This window comes from Paramormyrops kingsleyae, chromosome 16 (genome assembly GCF_048594095.1).
Source record: "Paramormyrops kingsleyae isolate MSU_618 chromosome 16, PKINGS_0.4, whole genome shotgun sequence".
Taxonomy (NCBI): Eukaryota; Metazoa; Chordata; class Actinopteri; order Osteoglossiformes; family Mormyridae; genus Paramormyrops; species Paramormyrops kingsleyae.
Window position 1 is genome coordinate 527,817 of NC_132812.1, and position 25,303 is coordinate 553,119.

The 25,303-nt window shown below is 40.3% G+C and overlaps 1 protein-coding gene and 2 long non-coding RNA genes across 3 annotated transcripts; all 3 read left to right on the forward strand.

Moving 5' to 3' along the window:
- Positions 1-699: 699 nt before the first annotated feature.
- Positions 700-4,474, forward strand: LOC140578882 (uncharacterized). Its single transcript, XR_011983178.1, has 2 exons — positions 700-2,911; positions 3,058-4,474. It is a non-coding gene; the product is annotated as an uncharacterized lncRNA (long non-coding RNA).
- Positions 4,475-4,775: 301 nt separating this feature from the next.
- Positions 4,776-6,349, forward strand: LOC140578880 (uncharacterized). The gene is made up of 4 exons (XR_011983176.1): positions 4,776-4,893; positions 4,982-5,182; positions 5,526-5,567; positions 6,305-6,349. It is a non-coding gene; the product is annotated as an uncharacterized lncRNA (long non-coding RNA).
- A 15,139-nt stretch (positions 6,350-21,488) lies between these two features.
- LOC111834500 (cysteine and tyrosine-rich protein 1-like) lies at positions 21,489-24,907 on the forward strand. Its single transcript, XM_023793858.2, has 4 exons — positions 21,489-21,999; positions 22,687-22,786; positions 23,154-23,314; positions 24,162-24,907. The coding sequence occupies exons 1-4, from the start codon at positions 21,915-21,917 to the stop codon at positions 24,293-24,295; spliced, it is 480 nt and encodes a 159-aa protein (XP_023649626.1). The 5' UTR covers positions 21,489-21,914; the 3' UTR covers positions 24,296-24,907.
- Positions 24,908-25,303: the final 396 nt, after the last annotated feature.

Consider the following 25,303-nt stretch of genomic DNA (forward strand, 5'->3'; position numbering starts at 1 on the left):
TGAGTAAAAAAACAATCCTGTACTAATTCCACCATGTCAAGTTCATTTTCAGAAGAGCCAGCAACAATGTCCCACTGCATCCCCGGTAGATTAAAATCACCCATAACTACCACATCATTTTTATTGCTCATAATCCTAATATCACTGTATAACAATCTGCTTTCCTCAGCAGCTACATTGGGTGCTCTGTAACAAACACCGACAATTAGGCTATTTGAGTTTGTAGCATCTAATTTTACCCATATAGCTTCCGTACTTTTACTTATATCAGTAAGCTCCCTTGCCTGCAAGTTTTCCTTTACATATACTGCAACACCACCTCCCTTCTTACCTATACGGTCTTTACGGAACAATGTGTAACCATCCATATTATATTCTTGTCCATCCTTATCACTCAACCACGTTTCAGTTATTGCTATAATATCATAAGAGTCTGATGAGATAAGAGCCTCTAAATCATGAATTTTATTCCTAATACTCCTGGCGTTTAAATACAGACAACAAAGGGTAGGCCTATTACAGTGCCTACTTATAATATGATTTTTTGGGGCTTTCCGTTTCCCCCCAGTTACATACTTAACTAACCTCCCTGCCCCCCCAGTCCCTAGTTTAAACATTCCTCAACTACTCTACAAATACGCCTTCCCAGTACACTGGTTCCCCTCCGGTTCAGATGCAACCCATCCGGCTTGAACAGGTCCCATCTGTTCCAGAAGGTCCTCCAGTGCCCCATAAACCTAAACCCCTCTTTCCTACACCATCCTTTTAGCCACGCATTTAATCTCCTTATCTCAGTTAACTTAGCCTGACTTGCGCGTGGCACGGGGAGTATTTCAGAAAATACCACCATGGACGTTCTGCTTCTAAGCTTATTGGCGACTTCTATAAATTTATCCTGCAGAACAGCCCTTCTACCCTTGCCTATGTCATTGGTGCCAACATGCACCACGACAACTGGATCCACCCCAGCTGGGGCCAAAAGCTTGTCCACACGATCTGGAAGGTCTCCTACCTGGGCACCAGGCAGGCAAGACACCGTACGGGACCCTCTTTCACGCGTGCACACATAACTGTCTACTCCCCTAATAATTGAATCCCCCACTACCACAACCTCCCTTTTTCTGGGGGGAGGGGGCTCCTCAGTGCCCAAGGGCCCACCTGCTTCCCCAGTCCCTTCCGGCTCTAAAGCTGGAAGCACCTGAAACCTGTTAGACACAGACACCTCAGGTGATGCCGCCTCTGTAACATGTGTACGCCTTTTCCTGCGTCTACGACCTATGGTCACCCAGCTCTCTCGACCTCTCTGCTCTTCATTCTCCCTCCCCCCCGCTAGTGGCGTACACACCATCTCCCTAAACGGCGTATCAACTAGCTCATCTAACTCACTGTTGCATTGGATGCGAGCCAGTTGCTCCTCAAGGTCGCGAACCTTGACCATGAGTGAGTCCACTAGCTTACATCGCTCGCAGATGAAGTCCGACTGGACACTAACGTCCAGAAGGGCAAACATCTTGCAAACGCAACACTGAGCCGGCCCCATAATTAACTAACTCACTATGACCCCGTACTCCCAGCCCAGTAAATTTATATAGTGTATTTAACTATAAAGATTAATTTGCGTAACAATAAATGCAGTAACGTGCGGAGTACACTAAAATAAGTTATTACTTGTGTTAAAACGGAACTTAATTATTATTTTATTTAAAATTTTAAACCTGATAAATTTACTACTACTTACCAGAAGAACTTCTGCCTGAACCAAGTATGAACTAAAAACAAGGCGAAATCGAAGTTGCTCTTGGGAGGTCGAAAAACCACAAAAACCCCCTCACAGCAGGCTACTGCCGGAGCGGGAAAAAAGTGGAAAATGTCCTCCCGGCCCCGACTGGCGACCGAGCAAAGCTCAGGAGCAACTGTCCTTTTCCGACTCTGGGTAGCGATACCGACGTTAGATATTATTAGTTATTATCGCCCCGCGGGTGTTTGCTACGGAGTTTAAACGCGGACAGAAAAACGCCGCTCAGAAAAATCGCGCTGTTAATTAACAGACAGGACAGACAAGCACTCACGCTGACCGAAATAAGAACAATAAATAGAAATAAACAGCCACCCACGTAAACAGGTAAAGCACACAAACACTCAAAACACTCCAAAAAACAATCCCAAACAATCGCTGCAGCTGAACACCACTCTCTCGCAGCAATCCCAGCAATCCCTGCGCCTAAATGCACTGTCCTGAGAAATCAGCTACACCGCAGACCTGGGGACTTTATACAGGTAATGCAGGAATTTGTGGCTGGTAGGGTACAGGAGATAACAATAATTCCTGTAAAGGAAAAAAAACTGTTCCAACCAGGCACCCAAGAAGATTCTTCAAGAAAGAGATTAGAGGAAGTATTCCATCATGAGCCTTTTAGCCAGGAGGAAAAATGGCAGAAAAGGTCCATCAAAAGGAAGCCAAAATATTTCACTGCTCCATCCACCAAACCTGACAATTCATCTAATAGCAGTTGTCCTGCGTGGTCGGGGAAAGGTAAATTTGAGAAGAAGTCAATTCATTTAGCCAACACGTGTACTGTGGACAATCTTTTATATGCCCTCCATCTGTCAATGAAGAAATTCCCCCAAATTCTTAAACAACTTGAATCAATTAGAAACCAAAATAAATGGATTGACTGCCTCCTTAAAGTTCATGGACACTTCTCAAATAGGCAGTGGACCCAAGGAAAGATTTTATGGCTTAGCAACCCAGATTTCATGGAAAGAAATATTGGGATGCCTTTGGAACAGAGGAAGACTTCATCGCCTGCCGCCTTGAATATCTCCTTACAATACAATGGGAGGCAACTTGCCTATCTCAGACCTGCCCAGTGCCAAAACTACAAAGGAAATCAAATGTAGTAGAGTTTGTGTAAGTACATTTTTAGTTTAGATATTTTGTAAATTTAAAATTGATTTAAATAAATAGTTTTGCCAAAAACTGATTGATAATATGCTAATTATATTCAGAAGTATTTTTTAAATATGTAATTAATGTATAACATTCTATCTACCTAGATGTGATGATTTTACTCAACTATAGAGTTCTGTGGATGCTTGGGCTGCTGAATCCGTAACAGAGTGCAGACGGAAAGGGTAAGAGCAAAAGATATTGCCTAATGCTTTAACGTAATTAATTAGGGCTGGGCGATAAAACGATTACGATATGTATCGCGATAGACACGTGATCGATATCAATAAAAAATGTGTTCGATAAAACGTTCGATATTTTTTATTCTTCGTCGGAAGAAAACAGAGGTTGCGAAGCTAGTTTGGATCCGAACAGGTGTTCCGGGCAATTCGGTTTCCCTATGTTTCCCCTGTCTATCGGGAAATAATGTTTCCCCTAATATTAAATCAAAGAGGTATGTGAAATGTCTGAAAATCACTCAAGTACATTATTACATGTGAATACTGTATTGTTATTAGTACCGAGGCCCAGAGTTGCTGTATACCTGTTTTAACAGGGGGGAACCAAATATCCTGGATGTCAGGAAATAATGTTTCTCCTAATATTTAGGCAAATATGTATGTGGGATGTCTGAAAATCACTCAGGTACAGTATTACATGCGAATACAGTAGTTCGTCACGCATAATATAGTCTTATAAGAAATACTATACCGTTTTCATCAAGAAATATCTCTATCCAGCGAATTAAATACTTTCATTTATTATCAGTAAAAACAAAAAACATGTGATGTTTTAAAATATGTGGCTTGTTTACCTCAAGAGCTTCGTAAAAAGACATGAAAACAACAGCGAAACCGTGTACAAATCAGCGCGCGACAGGGGAAACATAGGGAAACTGAATTGCCCGGAACACCGGAAACGCAGCTGTCATAAATGGTCGTAGCACAGCAAAACAACTGCTTTATGGAGGTTCTGCCGGTTTTTTGTGAATCACTGTGACGGTCGCCTCGCCCTTCCCTAACGCCGCTCGCCCCCCGTCTCCTGAATATTAAGTTATAGGTCTGTATCCTTTCGGTTTGTATGTGTCATGTTGTCCGGTTTTTCGCGTATCCCGTGTTTCGTTTCGAGTCTGCCGTGTCTTTTGTTTCCCCTTCTCTCTTTCCTCTCTGTGTTTACGGCGCACTTCCGGGTTCCGGCTCCCTACGTATCGCGTCTTCCTCGTTAGTGTTTGCATGTGTGTCTTTTCCTAGCACAAAACCTGGACTGAAAATATACTTGAATAGTTCAACTTCAAGTATGATTAGAGTAAGAATAACTTGAAGAGTTACTTTTTCATATTTCTGCAGGTTTTACATTTCAAACAATGTTACTGTACTGTATCAGGTTTGTTTTTTTATATTACAGATGTACTGTATCTCAGTCTACGTCAGTTTTATTTATGTTTACAAAACACTGCACATATTTTAAAAACACTTTATTTTCCATGGTTGTTGACATGTTTAAAATAAAAATGTTTAAATGTAATATATTTTTCTCCTGGTCTTTATTTTAAATGGGTCATAAAAAATGTCAATAATTATCGATATCGACCGATATGAAACACTCATATCGTGATACAGTTTTCAGTCATATCGCCCAGCCCTATAATTAATACATTTAAATATATGAGTAATATGTTCCAATATTTGGTCTTCGTGACAAAAAGCATCACTATTGACATTAAGCATTCATTGAAAATAAACATGCTTTGATGTATTCTATATTAATACATTTTACAGAGAAAAGGAGAAGCCATGTAGGGGCATGAGAACAACACATTCAAGGCATTTCATTCATGGCCTGCCATGCTATTTGGTAGGATCCCTGACAAGCACAGTTTCAGGACCTTTGCCATCTGTGCTGCAACCAGCACTGCCATCGTCAATAACTATACAAGGCAACAGGTGAATAATTTGTTTGGTGTTTCTTTATTGTTTCCTTCTTTGTCTTGGGTTCACTTTCCCTTTTCCCTTTTCACATAATTTTCACCAGCCTGCAGCGTTGACATATCACCTCATCAACAAGCACCATTTTATTTGCTTTCATTGTCTTAACAAAGACAATGAATGGTGTTTTTACGATGGCATTGAAGAGCTGAATAATCCAGAACACAGTGAAGTTAAAGCAACAGCTGCTGTTGTGAAGAAAATCTTTTCTTCTTCCTGTCAGACAGGCCATATTTTGTGTATTCAAGTAAGTTCCTCACATCTACATTACACTTATTAATCCAGTTTGCTTTACATACAGCATCTATTGTTGCAAATAGGGATTACTTTAATGTTCACTTAGGTACTGTATTATGTTAGTGTTATTTTCCTCACTGTAGCATCAAACAGAAAGTAATAATTAATTCGGATGATAATACGTTGATACATATTTTATACAATAAGTCGTAATTAGTTATTATACATAAACCTAAACATAATAGGTTAATAATTGTAATGGAAGTATATCAAAGTTTCTTGTTTCTCTTATGTGGCATCATATAATTATTATGTCTTTTAATTTCATGTATGTTCATCAAAATGAATACCAGGAAAATCCAGAGGAAGGATGTCATGTAGACCAGCCTCTAATGGTAAATTAATACACACACACACACATACACACGCACACACACGCACACAAAGAAAAACACAAACACACACACACACACATATACTGTATATAATATAAACTTGGTGATATGATTAATTGGTAAAAAATAAAAGTTACCAGTTTATGACACGATCATTCATATTACCAAGCGTGACTTGATTCCACTGGTACCTCTACCACAGATATTTATTTCATTGTGGACTATGGAAGAGTGGTTTATATTTGATTCATCTATATGTAACACATGGCAGTAAACATTTACCTTTGAGTAAAATTTGCATTTTTGCAGCATCTGTGTAGTTTTGGGTTCGGTTTAAACAACACAATGTGTGAATAGAAAAATCCGAGTTTACTCAACAGAAAATTTCATTTTAAAACGCACCCAGATGGAACTTTAGATAAAGTTGTGTGCACATACTACAGTGATAGATTTCACTGAAGCACAACCAGAATCCAGCAGATTTTTGTAACTGTTAATATGGTTGTAATTAACTCAAATTATAAACTAATTATGAACTTAGTCTTATTTTACTAAAAGACTTAGTAGCATTTAGTAACAGAAACATACTGTACATCATATGACAGTCAGTGTGGGAACAGAGCTTGCAAATATTTTAATATCTTTGTTTTTCCTACTTTATTAACAATTTTCATATTTTATATACACCATGTGTAATTTGGCTATTTTGGTAATTTGAATGTCTTTTATTTTACAAGGGCAACCCAGAAGTGGATTACCATTCAGCTCAACCTTCATATATGGTAATGTCCTAATTAAATTGGTGGTGGTGGTAGGATACTACCCTCTGAACCAAGAGGTTGTGGGTTCAAATCTTATCTCTGGCACTAACATCATTGGGTCCCTGAGCAAGACCCTTAACCCCAAGGTGCTCCAGTGGAACTGTCCCTGTAAGTTGCTCTGGATAAGAGCGTCTGCTAAATTACTTAAGTGTAAATTAGTGCGTTTGTCTGTTCTACCTTCAGCATATTCAGTGATTAAATGAAAGAAATGACATCAAATGTTTTGCTGCACGTTGCTTAAAGGTTTCATTGAAAAATTGTTTGATTTAGTAACAACCTCAGCAACAGACTCTTTTATTCTCTTCTTTGTCTTTGACATCAGCAGTATACTAATCGCTGTGTTAATATATGAATTTGAATAATTGATTGATAATATATGTATCGAAATTTAAATATTTTCTGATTTTAGAGTCACCGGGTTTGTCAGTGCATTTTGGAAGCTGAGAGGTGGTGCAATGAAAATAAACACCTTTTCACTGGAAATGTTGCTTCACCTCCACTTCTGTACATGACCAAGGATGAAGCAGAGAAGGCCTTGCATAAATTTGACTCACTGGAAAATGTTGGTGAAGAAGAGAGGGAAGATATCCTAGTGAATATTTCATTTGTCTTCTCCGAAATTAATTACATGCAAGTGTTTTTGGAAAATGTGAAAGATAAAATGAAAATTAAATTAGTTTATTGTCAAACAATTTAGGATCATGCTATAGACTATGTCATTGGATTTTGGAAACTGAAAGGTGGTGTATTGAAAACAGAATGCCTTTTCAATGGAAAGGTTATACCACCTTTATACTGTAAATGACGAGTGGTGAAGCAGATAAGGCCCGAGTTAATTTGATCACTGAAAACAAAGAAATATAACTGTTTTTGAAAACATCATTATAGTATTTCTAACAGAAAATACTTAGATTGTGCACACAAGCTCTTAATTTTTGTTTTATTTGCCATGTGCAGTCTGTATAAGGCTATTTCTATTTATTTTATTTATTTTGGTTTATTCGCCTAAATGTGTATTTACATTGTTGGTTTTAGTACCTGTTTGAGCCATTTTCTGCACTTATTTTTTAGTACATGTTATTGCTATGTGCAATGTTTTTTACTGTTCAGATCATATCTGTATCAGATAAATACTTTCTGTTTTGTCAGGGTTGTGTCAGAGGTGTGTTGTTGTGCAGTGAACAACATAAAAACATAAAAACAAATATTATCCAAGAATAAAAACTACGAATTAGAAGTTTTATAAGTGTAAGGCAAAAAATATAGTAATAGCAGAATAATAAATACATTGCAAGTAATCAGTTGAGGTCCTTGAGAAACTTCAGTATTGCGTGCTGCAGTTTAATTGAATTTAATTAAAAATTCAATTTAATAGAACAATTGAATAGTCAAATGAAATCTTCATTGTGCACTATAATACGCATTACTTCCATCTGATTTTTAAAGCATTAAATCAATCTGGGCCAGGACAGTGTGACGTTTTCTGTATAGTAGGATACCTGATGTGTACTGAGAAGTTGATATTTGCCTGGCCCAGAGAGGTTTAAGGCATTAAAATTGGCATGGAAACCTGGCTTCCCATTAACACCATTGTGCGCTATAGTATGACGTGCCTTGTTTCCATCTGATTTTTAAAGCATTAAATCAGTCTGGGCCAGGACAATGTCACTTTTTCTGTATAGTAGGATACCTGATGTGTACTGAGAAGTTGATATTTGCCTGGCCCACAGAGGTTTAAGGCATTAAAATGAGCATGGAAACCAGGCTTCCCATTAACACCATTGTGCGCTATAGTATGACATGCCTTGTTTCCATCTGATTTTTAAAGCATTAAATCAGTCTGGGCCAGGACAATGTCACTTTTTCTGTATAGTAAGATACCTGATGTGTACTGAGAAGTTGATATTTGCCTGGCCCAGAGAGGTTTAAGGTATTAAAATTGCCCCCCTACAGGTTTGAGCTGCGAATAAGGAGCCAACTTCAGCGTCGTAGGAGCAACTGGCTCTCATCCAACATAACAATGAGTTAACCCTTGGAAGTCTGAAGGTGTTTTGGAGCCCTGAAGAGATTCTGACATGTCCTGACATTTGTGTATTTTTCAGTTACTTATAAACATATAAATGTCTAAAGTCTGATAACATTGTATTCAGCACAAACTGGGCTACAATAATATATGAGCAGCATGTATGTACAAGTCTTTATATTGGAGAAAAAAACAGTTATGCGTGATTATTGAAAACAACAAAAAAATATGTCACTGAAATTAGACCACAAAACACATTCATGACACTTGTGTACAAGACTTTTGTGACCTGGATCTTGTGTTGTAGAGGTTTTACTTCAAAATGATGTGACAATCATCTCACTCACTCATTTACAGAAAACAATACATTCATTTAAATTTTCTAAGACACTTTTTGTTTAGAAAGGCCATATGCGAGGAGGTGGGAATGATCATGAATAATGCTGTAGTTCACACCAGAGAAGACAAAGACCCACATAATGAGCTGTATAATTACCCCTTTCAGTCAGGTATGGGACAGAGGAAAGTGCTACAAGAAAATAATTTGAAGACAGAAACATATTTCTTTGTTTGTGGTTTATTTAGCATGTGTGTCCCGATGTGAGGTGCTGGTGGAGGTAAGGGTGACGCAGACACATTCCTAAAAACAAATAAATAAAAAAATGTTAGCATCTCAAACATTTACACCCGATATGTTTGTGCTAAATAACATTACCGATAGCAGTGTTATAAGCTAACCAAAATGGAGCCAAATATATATTAGCAACTATAATCTAAAGCTATCCAAAATGAGTTGAAATACATTAGAACATTTACAAACATCTGTAAACTCCATAAGGCATTAGCTTAGCCACCAGGAAATAACATGTTTGCTACATAAGGCAGCATGTTAGCAGAGTTACCTACATGCTACACTAAAGTATGTAAATGGAATTGAAAGCCAATGAAGTGAGGAAAATATTTACTAATATTAGTTTAATATTATCAGAATAAGTGTTATATAAGACTTAATAACTTACCCATTGTCATAGCAGCTTGCTGTGTGAGTGTTTTTAAGCCGGTGTCCGGGGGGCGTGGCCTTGTATGTATAGTGCCCGGACTGTTTTCCGTGTGAATGGCGTGACGGCGTGTCCTGCCACGGGTCATTAGCAGATAATGAAGTGCGACAGAAATTTTGTGCCTCTCCTTGGTTTCACATGGATTACATAAACTGAAAATATTTATTTTTCATTTAAATTGCTTTATTTAAAAGTAGACACTTTAAGATTTCTATAGATATATTTCTCATGTCTGTCTGTGCAGTATTCGCAGAGTTTCAGTTCATTTTAGTGATGTGTTTCAAAAAGATATTCGCGGACACTGAGACGGCTGAAAGCGCACCCTGTTTATTTTCTTTATTTTACAAAAGCACAATGTTTTGTGGATATTGTGAGTATACATGAATAAAAGTAGACCATTTACAGATTAAAATGATGTACTACACTTACGTGTATGATCAAACATGACGACGCATTTTAAGTTCTTTTCACGGTTACCAGAAAAAAATGCAAGTGTCCCCGCCGGCGGGTCCGCCGACTCCCAAGGGTTAAAGGAGAGAGCTAACATGCCTTTTAGGGAGACTGTGTGTACGTCACAAGCGGGGAGGGGGGAGAATGATGAACAAAGAGGTCAAGAGAGCTGGGTGAACATAGGTCGTAGACGTAGAAAACAGAGGCGGCATCACCTGAAGTGCTTTCAGGTGCTTCCAGACATATAGAGCCGGAAGAGACTGGGGAGGCAGTTGGGCCCTTGGGCACCAAGGAGCCACCTACCCCAAGGAAGAGGGAGGTTGTGGTAGTAGGGGATTCAATTATCAGAGGTGTAGATAGTTATGTGTGCACCCGTGATAGAGGGTCCCATACGGTGTCTTGCCTGCCTGGTGCCCAGGTAGGGGACCTTCCGAATCGAGTGTACAGGCTTTTGGCCCCAGCCGGGTTGGATCCAGAGGTCGTGGCGCATGTTGGCACCAACGACATAGGAAAGGGCAGGAGGGCTTTTCTGCAGGATAAATTTATGGAAGTCGCGGATAAGCTTAGAAGCAGAACATCCACGGTGGTATTCTCTGGAATACTTCCCGTGCCACGTGCGAGTCAGGCTAAGTTAGCTGAGATAAGGGGATTAAATGCGTGGCTAAAATGGTGGAGTAGGAAAGAAGGGTTCAGGTTTATGGGGCACTGGAAGACCTTCTGGAACAGGTGGGACCTGTTCAAGCCGGACAGGTTGCATCTGAACCATAGGGGAACCAGTGTATTGGGGAGCCGTATGTGTAGAGTAGTTGAGGAATGTTTAAACTAGGTACTGGGGGGGCAGGGAGGTTATGCTGCATTCCATTTGCCCTAGGAACTCGGATTCCGAGTTTTGAAGCCAGATGTGACGACATGCGCGCTCCCGTTTCTCAGAGATCTGAGAAATATCTCGGACAGCACAGAGGATCCCGAGTTCAGAATCCAAGATGGCTGCGCCCTTTATCAACAGAAGGGAAAGTTGTAGTTTTATCCTGTTTAAGCACTACTTCTCATTTGTGGCTCATTAAATCGGTTGCACACACCGTCCAACTTATCTGTGGACGTGTTGCTACGGAGTTTTATACGTGAAGCACCGCGCGTAATGTGTTATCAAGTGATATTGCTATGGCTACCAATTAACCGGGCTAGAATTGGATTTCATGATTAGTTGGATTATTTGTCGGATTTAAGGTAGTTTGGGCTAAGTGTAAGTGAACGAAGATAAAGGCCATTTAAATTGAGGTACCTTAAATCCGACAAGTTGTCCGGCTAAGCAAAAAATCTTGCTTGGTATTGCTACTTTTGTGGCAAATGAGTTTTTAGCGGATGTGACTTAATATCGGAATCCGAACATCGGATCCCGAGGCAAATGGAATGCACGATTAGTTACGAATTTATGGGGGGAGAGATGGAAAGCTCAAATAAATATTAAAAGTGGGCACTGTAAAAGGCCTACCATTTGTGGTCTGTATTTAAATGCTAGGACTATTAGAAACAAAATTAATGATTTAGAGGCTTTAATTTCATCGAACACTTACGACATTATAGGAATAACTGAAACATGGATGAGTGACAATGATGGTGAAGAATATAATATGGATGGTTATACATTGTTCCATAGAGATTGGATAGGCAAGAAGGGAGGTGGTGTTGCAGTATACGTAAAAGAAAACTTGCAGGCAAGGGAGCTCACTGATAAAAATAAAAGTACAGAACCTGTATGGATAAAACTTGATGCTAAAGACTCAAATTGCCTAATTGTCGGGGTTTATTATAGAGCACCTAATGTAGCTGCAGAGGAAAGCAGAATGTTATATGACGATATCAGGATTATGAGTAATAAAAATTATGTGGTGGTTATGGGTGATTTTAATTTACCTGGGATACAGTGGGACACAGTCTCTGGCTCTTCTGTAATTATATAAATGTAACATCACCTCCCTTGACTTAAACTCCACACACCTAGAGATATAACCCAACATTCTATTGGCCTTTTTTATTGCTTCCCCACACTGGCGAGAGTGGGACATGGAAGCATCAACATACACACCGAGATCTTTCTTGTAATCAGCCACCTTTATTTCAGTGGAACCCATAAAATATTTGTACTTTATATTTCTGCTCCCTGCATGGATTACCTTACATTTTTCTGTGTTAAATTTCATCTGCCAGGTATCAGCCCAGTCGCTAATTAAATCCAGATCCCGTTGTAGCCTCTCTGCTACTAGATCAGTATCTGCTACACCACCCACCTTGGTGTCGTCTGCAAATTTAACCAGTTTACTGTATGTATTGTTGTCAATATCATTAATGTAAAAACCACAAAAAAAACCCTCTCAAAGCAGGCTACTGCCGGAGCGGGAAAAAATAGTGGAAAATGTCCTCCAGGTCTGGACTGGCGACAGAGCAAAGCTCAGGAGCAACTGTCCTTTCTGAGTTAATGTTTCCGACGTTAGATAATATTACCCGCGGGTGTTTGTAGCGAAGGTACGCAGACAGAAACGCAGCTCGCGCGGCACCCGCAGCTATCGATAACTCCCGCGCTGTCTATTAACAAGGACAGACAAGTACTCATGCAGACCGAGAAAATAAATAAATAAATAAAAATAAAAGTAAAAAATGAAACAACAACCACCCACATAACCGTACTGGCACACAAACACTCAAATACACTCAAATATACGTCCAAATAACTCCAGTCAACCGCTTCAACAGGTGCACAACACAAGTGCACACAGCGTCTACACCACTCTCGCACAGTGCAGCAATCCCAGCAGCATCTACAGCAATGATTCTAAATCATGAATTTTGTTTCTAATATTCCTAGCATTTAAATACAGACCGCAAAGGGTAGGCCTTTTACAGTGCCCAATTTTAATATTTATTGGGGCTTTCCATCTCTCCCCACTTTCTTAACTAACCTCCCTGCCCCCTCAGTCTCTAGTTTAAACATTCCTCAACTACTCTACACATACACCTCCCCAATACACTGGTTCCCCTCTGGTTCAGATGCAACCGGTCTGGCTTAAAAGTATTCTGAAGGGCTGGTTGTGCTGTGCCTATATTCCTGTTGTCATGTGCTGTTTATGTTGACCATTGTGATGATATCATCCAACAATGACTAGTGTGTTCAAATTGTCTGTTGAATGAGTGAGTCAGTCAGTTTTTCTCTATGGACCCTCAGCTCATTACTGTATTTCATAATAAAACTCTATGCTGCCAGGGCAGCAAATAACAGCTTTGAAGCCAGGAGGCAGGAATCTGGTGGAGGCTTACTGCTTCCTTCCATTAGGGTTACCTTATTTGGTGAGACAAATAAGAGTATGTGTCCTCAGATCAGAATATGAATAAGTTTTCACATTCACTGGTCAATCAGGTACCATGTTTTTATGAATATTAATAAGTTTCCCCTAACCACCCAAACGAATATATGCACCTGTACTCACTGACACCAGTAGCTATACTTACATCTGTAACATAGTAATACCTGCACTGCATGCTTTCTTTGCTCCCTGCAGGACTTGTGTAATGCCTATTCCCACTTGCACTCTGTGAATGACTGACATGGGTATTGCCTGTATGATTCAAATGGTGCTGGCCAGTCTTGCTGGACTCAAGGCAGGGTTAAACTTGGTGCATGAGCTTTGTAAGGAATCTTACACACAGGTAGATACTGATCACACACCTGCTGTCGAGGGGTACAGTATTCCTTCAATGAGATGCTTAAAAGTTAAGCAAAGTACTATGTGGAATGCCATAACAGTGCAGTTTGCCCCAACAGCAAGAGTGAGTTCTGCTACCATATACCCCGAACACCTGACCCAGCAGCACGCATCTCACCCCCTTCAAGCACTCCACAGTACATGCAGATCATCACAGCATCCCACTAATCCTGCAGATGAGGCATCTGTCTCCTTCCCTCCCACTCTTCCTCTGTCTGTCCCTATCTCGCCCACAGAAGAATTTACTGTATCTCATCAATAGGATCCTGCGAGAGATTAGAATGGGTTCCTGAGTGTGCAGGTGCTTCTGGCATGGACTGCTGCCAGGTGGCACAACAGGCAAAGGGGACTGGCTACCCCTTTGTCATCAAGGCCAAGGTCCTATGTCAGAAAGCTGTGCAAGTATATCAAACTGTATGTGATAAGCCATGTTGTAAACTCTGCCAAAAGTCCAATCATGACGCAGAGGATTAGACAGCTTCCCATTTTTTCTGCAGATTACAGCATCCCGATAAGTCACACAATGACGTCAGGAAGAACATAAGAACATAAGAACTATACAAACGAGAGGAGGCCATTCGGCCCATCGAGCTCGCTTGGGGAGAACTTAACTAATAGCTCAGAGTTGTTAAAATCTTATCTAGCTCTGATTTAAAGGAACCCAAGGATTCAGCTTGCACTACGTTATCAGGAAGACTATTCCATACTCTGACTACAATAATACGCATTGAACACAGAGACAGCAGACTGCTCTGACAGTTTACTTCCATTCTGCTTTTGTTAGTTCCAGTGGACCACATAGTTTATTTAAAGGGAGTAATGAAGAATGAATGTCACCAAACTTTTTTCCAAGTCTCCCTCTAGCCAATAGGGGGCAATATAGGGCAATATGTCTTACCAACGGTTGGTTATATAACGGGTATGTCTTATGGATGGAATTCTCTCCTCCTCCCAAGTGGCTTATAGGACAATATGAAACTTAAACAATGTGAGTGCACAGGGAACAGGGTGTCAAGGCTGGACGTGACCGTGTCTTTGGTTGTTACTTATGGACTCTTCTTGTATTTTATTTGGTGTGAAATGATCATTTAAGTATACTCAGACACCTTATCCCCATCTCCCTCCACATCCCATTGTGTCTTTGCTTTTTGCAGATGATGTGGTCCTGTTGATGTCGTCGGGCTGTGACCTGCAGCATGCACTGGGATGCTTTGCAGCTGAATGTGAGGCAGCCAGGATGAGGATCAGCACCTCCAGTTCTGAAGCCGTGGTGTTTGACCAGAAAAGGGTGGATTTTCTTCTCCTGGTGGGGGATGGTTGCTGCCTCAAGTGGAGGAGTTTAAGTGCCTCTGGGTCTTGTTCACGAGTGAGGGAATAAGGGAGTGGGAAATCAACAGATGGATTGGTGCAGCGTTGGCAGTAATATGGACACCATACCCTTCTGTTGTGTTAAAGTGGGAGCTGGCCTGGAAGGCAAAGCTTTTGTTTTCCCAGTCGATCTACATTCCTACCCTCACCTATGGTCATGAGTTTTGGGTAGTGACTGAAAGAATGAGACTATGGATACAAGCAGTGAAAATGAGTTTCATCCGTAGGGTGTCTGGGCTCAGCCTTAGAAATAGGGTGAGGAGCTCAAACATTCGGGAGGGGCTCAAAGTAGAGCTGCTACTCCTCTGCATTGAATGGAGCCAATTGAGGTGACTCAGGCATCTATCTAGGATGCCTCCAAGACAGTTCCCTGGAGAGGTGTTCCGGGCATGTCCAACCAGGAGGAGGCCCCAGGGAAGACCCAGGACATGCTGGTGAAATTATATCTCTTGGTTGGCTTAGGAATGCCTTGGTATTCCCCCGATGGAGCTGGAGGAGGTGGCTGGTGAGACGGAGGTCTGGACATCCCTGCTTAGATTGCTGCCCCTACGACCCAACCCCAGATAAGTAGCAGATAATGGATGGAAGAATTTTCATGCAATTTCACGTTATTTATTAGTTTACATTTTTTCCTAAAAATACATAGTATGTTTTCGGCAGTGTTTTGCTTACATTCTGGGACCTGTGTCCGGCTCGTTCCCCTCTGATCTCAAACGCCCTTCATGTTCCGGCACCTTCTAATTTACTGATTACCAGGATTTGGTAACTGTTTCAGCTGGAGCTAGAAATCTGGATGTTAAGGTGTGCTCAATGCAAAAGAATCACCAGCAAGATGGAATCTACACGTTTTATGGTGAATCTGCATTGAGAATGCAGGATACAGACATCAGCCTGAGAGAGTGCTGCTGCTGTGGCTCCTACTTCTAGTTGGAGTGATTTTGTTTTGGAGAGGTGAAAGTCCCTATTAAATATCAGCCGCTTGTGCCCTTGTTGAACTTCCCAGCCTAGGGAATAGACGGGAGAATAGGGAGTAGGGAAACCACACTACCCTGGAAGAGAAAGATGCCAGGTCTGTCTGATGGCCAATTTTATTCTTCAACTAATCAGTATTTGTTACTCATAAGACAATCAAGTGAAACTGCAGACATTGTTTTTTTGAGGAGAATATTTAGTTTTAGTTAGTGTTTAGCCTGTATCCAGTTTCTGAAGGATTGAACCAATGAGCCTTGGCTGTTTACTCTTGTTTTGCACACAGCCCCAAATAGTAGTTCAACATATGGTGTGTGTGTGTGTGTGTGTGTGTGTGTGTGTGTGTGTGTGTGTGTGGATTTGCATAGATCACATTTGAGGACCAAATTGTCCCCAAAGTGTAGTAAAACCTGAAATTTCCCTACTTTTGGGGACATCTTTTGAGATCCTCATTTGGATAACTTCAGTTTTATAAAAAACTGTGAATGCAATCAAAAAAGTAAAAATGCCAAAAGTCTTGTATTTTGGTTGGTTGCTTATGGTTAAGGATAGGGCTGGGTTGGGGTAAGGGTGTCATAATTGGGATTAGGGTTTTTCCTATAGAAATGAACGGACACTCCCCATTTAGATAGGTAGACCAACTTGTGTGTGTGTGTGTGTGTGCATGCATGTCTCAACAGCATCTTTGTGTGTATGTTTGTGTGGTTTTTTTTTTGGGGGGGGGAGGACCTAACAAAACCTAAGAAAGTCTTGCAGAAAAAAAACATAAGTGCAGTATGTCCCTTTTTTGACTGACCTGAGGTCAGTGAGAAATAGTCATCATAATCCTTTCATATAGCTTTATGGCTCTCTCTGCTCATACCGACACCACTTTCTGCTGTAGAGCTGTTCAGACAGTCATCTACTATTTCCACCTATACATGTTCTACCATCCTGTTTCCTGTGAGCTCACTTGAAACTGTGAAGATACATTGGCAGACCATGGCTCTGTGGGAGGAGAGTTTTCTTTGACTACACAGCCTTTGGTGGTGGGCAATAAAGAAGTTAACCTGTGCATCTGTGTGTGTTCCACTGAACCAGACCATCACACTCTACCATGCTCCATGAATTGATATTCTCAGCTTCATCACACACAGTTGTAGTTGTTTTAATATTGTTTTGTTTTGTAATATTTTGATTTTCTTAAATTAAATACAAATATCTCTTTGGCATTATATTATTACTACTGTTTTTTGCAGGGCAAGATGCAAAGTATTCATGCATAACAAAATGTTTTACTAGTAAATTTGCTAACATTAACCTGTCTGTCAGTCAGTCTTATAGAATAGAATAGAACAGAACAGAACAGAATAGAATAGAATAGATACAAAGAGCTAGTCAATCTGATAGGCAACAGAGGTGGCTGAGGGCATGATGACTTGCCAGCCAATTTCACTTTGCCTCAAATGGGGGGTGCTGCTTGTGATGCTCACCTATGGCGTCAGACCAGTACTAATAAACCATGCCCATAAAAAATTGGTAGTTTTTACAAATTGCATCTTGTTCTCCATTGACAAATAGCCATATAAAAATGAAGACCACAATAATAAAATCCCTCCCAGTTCAGGGGTGCCGATTTTGCACCCTATGAATGTCAGGGTCAGCACCTGATTGTCTCAGTCTTTCCTGTCTTCCCCCGTTGTCCAAGTCTTTAGTGTTTCCCCTGTTCCCCGAATGGCCGCATAGCTCAGTCTTGTGTTCAAATCCCACCTCCTCTGTTTTTGTATTTTTGTAGATTTTGTTCCCTTGTGTTTCATTTGTATCAGATTTCTAGTTCCTGTGTTTTGATTTGTATTCGGTTTTGGTTTTTGCTTTTGTGCCTGTGATTGTGTTTTTACCTATCTACAGTATTGTTCCCCTGTGTTAGATTTGGTTTCCCTGCTTCTGATAGTTTCTTAGGTTCCCTGTTTGATTGTTTGATTCCCTAGTTCCCTGAGTTAATTATTAGTTTCACCTGATGTCTGTTTTTTTGTGCCAGTCCTTGTGTATTCTACCCTGATTGCTCGATGTCCTGCACTCTCCCCAATTGGTTAATTGTTTTCACCTGTCCTGTATTATCCTTGTTAACCTTTTGTATTTAAGTTTCCAATCCTGTTCTGTTTTTCCTGGGGGGTATTCCAGAAAGCAGGTTATGTGACATACCCGGGTAAGTTTAAGGGTAAGTTAGTGGATAACCTCAACTTTCGGTTCCAAAAACGGAGGTTAACTTTCTGGGTATGTACGTAACCATAGCAGCTTACTCTCTGAAGATAACCTGCTACTGAGCAGGTTATGTTCCAGGGTAAGTTTGTTGCAGAAGGTTACTGAGCATGGCGTGCCCTTTTGATGACGATCCTGTGAACGTGGAGGCATAAATTATACAAGGTTTTTTTCGCCGGGAGAGAGTTATAAGACCGCGTATTGATGTCTTTTCATTTCCTAATGATTATTTGAAAAAGCGTTATCAGTTTTCAAACGAATCGTTCATTTACTTAACATCTCTTGAAACCGCATATTGCAAATGTCACAAACCCAAACCGCGGGTCTGCGCTTAGCACAGAAAACATTCTGTGCATAGCACTAAGGTTTTTTGCGTCAGGGCATTTTTTTGTACAATATGGGCGACGCAGAGCATATAGGAAAGGCAACTGTGTGTAGAGCCGTTCGCACAGTATGTCTGGTACTTAACGCTTCTTACACACGTTTATACAGTTCCCTGTCCATAAAGCTCTGCGTGTTATTAAAGAGGAATTCCACAGAGTGGTAGGTTTGTCCTTTGTAGTAAAATCTATGATGCATATTTAATATATAGTCATACTATTTATATCTATAGCCTACATGTATTCATCCTGCACACACACACACTTGATACTTCCCTACAGTATATTACTTTCTATTTCAGGGTTTCCAAATGTAATTTGGAATACATGTAATACATGTATAGTGACAATAAAAGGCATTCATTCATTCATTCATAATTGGGTGCATTGATGGCACCTACATTCCTATTAAAGCTCCTTTAATAAATGAGGGAGACTATGTTGATAGATAGATAGATAGATAGATGTCTTTATTGTCACTATACAAGTACAGCAAGATAGCGGAGGAAATCTATTCATAGTATCAATGTGCAGGTAACTTGATTTTGTATCCTTAATTTTTTGCCTTGTTAAAATCATCAAACTCATTACTTTTTTCCACTAACTATAGGTAATCATTACAGGACAGTACAATGCTGGTTACCACTGGTTGCCCTCAGATGGGGTGAGGGGAGGTGGTGGTGGGCTCCCGCCAGTTAGACGGGCTTCAGCCTTTTTTCTATTAGCTACATGACAGAAAGAATATACTAAATCGTGTTTAATAAATAGTTAAGTGATCGTGTAATCAATTACCTTTTTGCAGAATGTTTCATTTTGACTTAGCTCAAAGTTCTTCTGTCTCCAGAAGGATTACACCTTATTAAATAAGAAACCATATATTCCTAGTCAATATACACATTGTTATTTTAACCTAAAGAAATGAATGGCAGGAAAAGTAAATGCTTTCATAGTGATTTAACAGTAAAAAGGATGCGGAAGGGTTATGTGTTTAATTATTTTGCATTATAATAAAAGGGGAGGCAATGTCAAATTTGCAATTTAATACACACGCATTTATTCTGTCCTTTATTTTTTGCCAAGCCAACTCTTTCTTTAGCCGATGCAGCCGTATTGCTTTTTTTCATTATTATTGGCTTGAATTCCTCATATGCGTGCATTAAAACTTCCAACTCCGCCTCTCTGAAGTATGCCGCTCTCTTTTTTTCACTTTGATTTTCCATTCTGACTCGTGAAATCGGCGATCAATTGAAAACGTCTTTATGTATGCACGGTGCACGCGCATTAACTCTGGGTAAGCAATAGGAGGTTGATTGAACTTACTCTTCTCAGGTGTTTTGGAACCGACATACTCATGGTATGCGGGTTTGGGGTATATCAACCCAGAGGTTAAGATTTACCAAATGGTAAGTTAACCAAGCTTTCTGGAATACCCCCCTGGAGTCATTGATGTTGCATGATGTTGAATGTGTTTTGTTATTTGTTGCTTGCCCCTTGTTGCCCTGACTGAAATAGTAGTTATTCTTTGTTTTTCCCCTTTTAGTTTTGACCCTTTGTGGTCCATTGTTTTGTTAATAAACCCCTGTATTCCTGTGAGTCACCAGTGGGTGTCCACTTTCTGTTCCTGCTTGCTCCATGCCTCTCTCCCATGTCAAATCTGCCCGGATTCATGACAATGAAAGCATATAACATTAGGCTCCCAACCCAGACCTATCTAATTTTGTTCAATATGTTCCAAATTTTTAAGGCCCATATCACTCAGAGGCCCTTGTAATCATCCTAATTTTCCCCCCCTTTACAGCGTCCCTGTCCTAGTGTGTCTGATACATTCACTCATACACCAGGCACCTGATCCACTATCCTTCATATAGTCAGGGCACATACTATAGCACTACAGTCAACTTACAAGCAGGTTCACTAAAGCATTGAAGATAACACCTTTGACCTGAAAGTGGGATCTGACTCATGCACTAGGTGTCAAGTGAACTGCTATGTGATGTTGCTGTTTCATTGCTTGCCACAGCCTAAACATATGCCCTTTGTCTGGGGGTGGATCTCATTGACCATGCTGGGACCCAACTGCACATTTTGCTTAGTCACTGGTTTGCTCTAGGAAGATGGACGTCCACATCTCATTGTTCTGCTTCCAGGTTCCACAAATTTTGGTCTGAATAGCCATTTTGACAATTGCATGAAGGAGCATAGTACTGCAAACAGAGCACTATTATCCAATGTTTACATGATTAGGGTGATTCATGGTGCATACTCATTTAGGCATAAAAAACACCTTCTTCTGGTCTATTGTGGTTGGGATTTTAAAATAGCTTTCGAGAAGACTAGTTATTTTCCTGTGGATTCAAATACATCATCATATTAAGGCTGATTTATACTCCTGTGTAGAATCTAAGCAGCTGATATGCCATGAGTGGTGTAGCTGCTTACCCTACACCATAGCCTGACACGCACCTCCTCAGGAACTTAACTACAAGTGATATGACTAATGATGGTATAGATATTATGCAGAACAATAAATCAGCTTATAGTCTGGAATAGGACAGCTTGTGGTTTAAAACACTGTTACTGTTCTTTTATAAGACCACATTATTTTTATATATAGTTTCTCTGCAGACACTTCGATCCAAAGCAACAGATATTTTTCACCTATTTATACAGATAAATAGTGGCATCCCATGCAGAATGGTTCCTGCCTTGTGCCCTGTGCTTCATGGTATAAGCTACAGGAGCTTCCTGGGAAAAGATACATGCATAATAATAATAATAATAAATTCTTATCAGCTTATTTGGTCTGGTTGGAACGTGACGAATATTCTCTTAACCAAAGAGCAGCTCGATGGAGCGAGCAGTCGTGACGGCACCAGGAGAGAGGAGGCGTCATCTTCATTTTTACTGTCAGTGCCAACACAGTCTTTCCAGCAGAAACGCGTTACCTCCTACGAAGACGGACGAGGTAATTTGAGAAAACAGCGACAGGGGGAGGATGCAAGCTGAAACAGAAGCTAAACTGGGAACAAAGGAACGGGAGCAGCTCCATTTGATGTGAACACGAGGAGAACACGAGGGAGCTTTTTGGACTTGGGGGAAAAAAAGTTCTACAACGGGCTACTAAGTAGGAGCTTTCTTGAAAAAAAAACCGATAAACGCCCTTTCCAAATAGTCAATCGACTGGAAATTAGCGATTATGAATCGCTAATAAGATAGCGATGGAATTGCTAGAGAGTTGTGGAAATTAGAAGAATCTCTGATGAAATCCGAATAGAGCAGAGAATGAGCATGGACAGACCGCGTGTCCCCGGCACCCAGCCCTGCTGGACTTTCCTCAGGGATATACTGCTCATTTGTCTATTCGCCGGTAAGATTAATTTAATAGTAACATTGTATGCCAACACATCAATTTTTAATAACCACAGAAGGTCGTCAGGTGTGTTCGTTCGCGTTATTGATATGAGTGTAGTGCTCAAATAAGAGCACAATGATATTAATCTTTTATTTAGTCTGGGTTCTGTAAGCGAGCACTGCGTCTTGTTAACTGTGAATTTCATGCCAGCTGTTCTGATCACATTTCTGAAGCAATGTTCTTGTTTTTTACTTTTACAGACAGTGTCGCTACACATTTCTTTCTAGGTTGTTTAGGTGTAGCATACAACGCATTTCCAAGTCTTAACTGCTTTGCTAAGTTATTCCTTTATAGCCCATGTAGTCGTGGCGGGTGTCAGTCTTTGTCTCATGGTGTTGAGCCGCTGGGTTCCGAGGTGATGCAGTGGGGAGTCCCCAAACCGGAAATGATCCCATACTGAGCATTGCTGTTATGCACCTCAACCCCACGTGGCTGAAATATTAACTATAGGACAGTAACTTTGTAGATGAAGTTTCTAAATCCTATTTGGTGACCCAGAGACCTTTAGCAACTAGTCCACACCCCCTATTACACATCACCAAGAGTTATTGGTGAATTTCTACCAAGGAAAGAGTGAGACAGTGAAAACAGCATTCTTGTTGTGCAGTGAACTCTAGACCTGTTTTTTTTTTTCTCTGATAGGTGGGAGTTTGGCCCAGTGTGAGGACTGCCTGGACTACTGTTGTGAGGGATCATCTCCCTTCTGCTGCTCATACTATGCCTATGTGGGGGATGTTCTTTCGTAAGCGATTTCTTTCTGACCTTTTTCTTCTGTGTGTCACTCTATTGTGAGGCTCTCTTCTCTATGTGTGGGTGTGTTATAGAAGGATGGCCATTTCAGGTCTTATTTCATTACTGATGCATGTGGGTTGTTTTCCTAAACTTGTGGAAGTATTCTTTGGAAGTAGGTCCACATATAGAAAGTATGACAAAAATGAAAAACTCTCAAACTTAAAATGTCTTTTTTTCAATTATCACTTTTTTTGTTTACTTAAATATTCAAATCCTTTTATTGTTAGTTTTCCTGTACTTTTGAGTTTTTCCAATAGTGAGAGGAATCGTATTGTGGAGCCCCTGCAATTCTGGGTGTATATTTCTGTGTGTTTCAGGGGCACAGCTATTTCAGGGATCGTGTTCGCTGTTGTTTTTGTCATGGGTGCTGCGGCAAGCATTTTCCTATGCGTGTGCATGTGTGTGAAAAATGGGCGTAGTTCCAGAGTAGATGTCCTCAGAGCTTCCCGCATCAACACCATCACCCAAGGATATCCAGGTATTACCTAAATTATATACCTATATTAGAAAACATTTAGTGGTTATATCTCTGTATATCTCAGTTTGAGAGCCGGCAGTGTGTTGATGTGATGTTGAGATGGCACTCCGGATTCTCTCACAAAGAATGTTACCAGCATTTGTCATCTTTCTGATCATATCCATTGTTTTTTTATCTACAATTTACAGTTAAATTCCAGGTAAATACAGATTACAGATTAAGTATATGTTTCAAATGTATGACCGATGCTGTCGTAGAGTATCTTACAATATGAATAATAATATACAGTGGAACAGTGGCGTCCCCTGTATGTTGGGGAGCTAATGCCATATAATTATTTCCTTTTAAAGCTATATCTCATGACTTTCCTTTTTGGTTTGCTGCTATCACTAACCTTCTAAGCACCCATGGTGACTTATTTAAAAACAAATTAAGAGTAACAAAAGCAAAAAAACACAAGAATATTCACAGCACAATTAAGCAAAGATGTTCACTACTGGTAGACTGACTCATATGCACACATTCTCTCCTTTGTTTATGTGTAAATAGATGCTTGCTTTGTCAGACACGTTTTAGCCCAAAAGGGTTGGTTGACTGAGAACCAAAAATACATTTGACAAGCAAGACATTTTCTTAACCGAACAATATGGTCAAGAACTGAATGGTACGAGATTTTATATCAATAAGAATGATGTGGTTTGTTCTGGAGTGTGCTGAGATATTTCTGGTGACATCCCAATTAGCTTGAGAGTGACATCTCATCTGTGGGACTCCTTATGAATGGACATGCACATTTCAGCAGATATAATTGAGTGTGATGGCTTTTTATATGCATTTCCTATTTCAGGTCCACCTCCACCTTACACGTATGACTATGAGATGTTCCCCCACCATGTCCCTCCTCCACCCTACACCCCAACCCCACCCAGGATGACCAGCTACCCTCCTCCTCCTCCTTACCCAGGGCATACTTGGAAGTAACCATGCCCCTCCCCAAAGTGCCTCAGAGGCTCTGAAGACCTATGACCTCTGTAGAAGCATAGGCTGGCCTAGTTTACATTGCTCGTTCTCTGTGGCAGCCTTATAACATCAGAGAAGCTGTTTCTACCTAACTCTAAATAGGGACCTTCTCAGACGAAACGTGAATCACTCACGAATGCAGGTGTGACTGTTTGAGGGCCACACATTCAACAAAGAACTGCAGACTTTTATGTTCACCAGATTGCAATACAGTACTGGCCAGAATACTACACTGAGCCTGGGTGGCAGCTAGCGAGTGAGCCAGACCATACTACCACATTTTGGTGACTGTGCACTTTCCCCCTGTTGGATTTAAAGAAAACTCATTATTTTCTATCATACCTATAGTGAAGGAGTTTTTTGTGTGTCTAATAAATGAATGTATATAAATCTGTATGTATAAATTGCTCATATGATAAAACATTCAGCAATAAGGTCTAATTTTAAGTCACAAAAAATTGTTTAAGTCATGAAATAAAGAACCTGTTTACCAGAAGTGTCTGGAATGTGTGATATGTGTATTGCTAGGCTGTTGCCAAGGATCTACAATCACCACCCAAAACATCAGCTAGAACACCCAAATAAAATCTTTCAGTCTGAAGAAAAAGGGATGTGTGTGTATATATGTTTTATGTACCCTTTTTCACATAGTCAGCTTTGGCTGTAGGATGCTCCAACTACACAAACTGATCCACACTCTAGAGAAAGACTTTGATGCCTCCAGTATATTGCATGCTCCTCTTGTTTCTACTCTTTACATTGCACTATACCACTGTGTGGTATAATGTCATACCTCTTATTCCAGTTGTAAATGGTATTAATTGTATTACCTTATTTGTTGGTTAGCTACAGCTATACAGGATGGTTACATTATTATTTTTTATTAGTAGTAAAAATGAAAGAGAAACAAAAGCTGTTGTAATCAACCCACTACTTCAATGAACTTGCTCTGTTCTGCTGCTCATACTC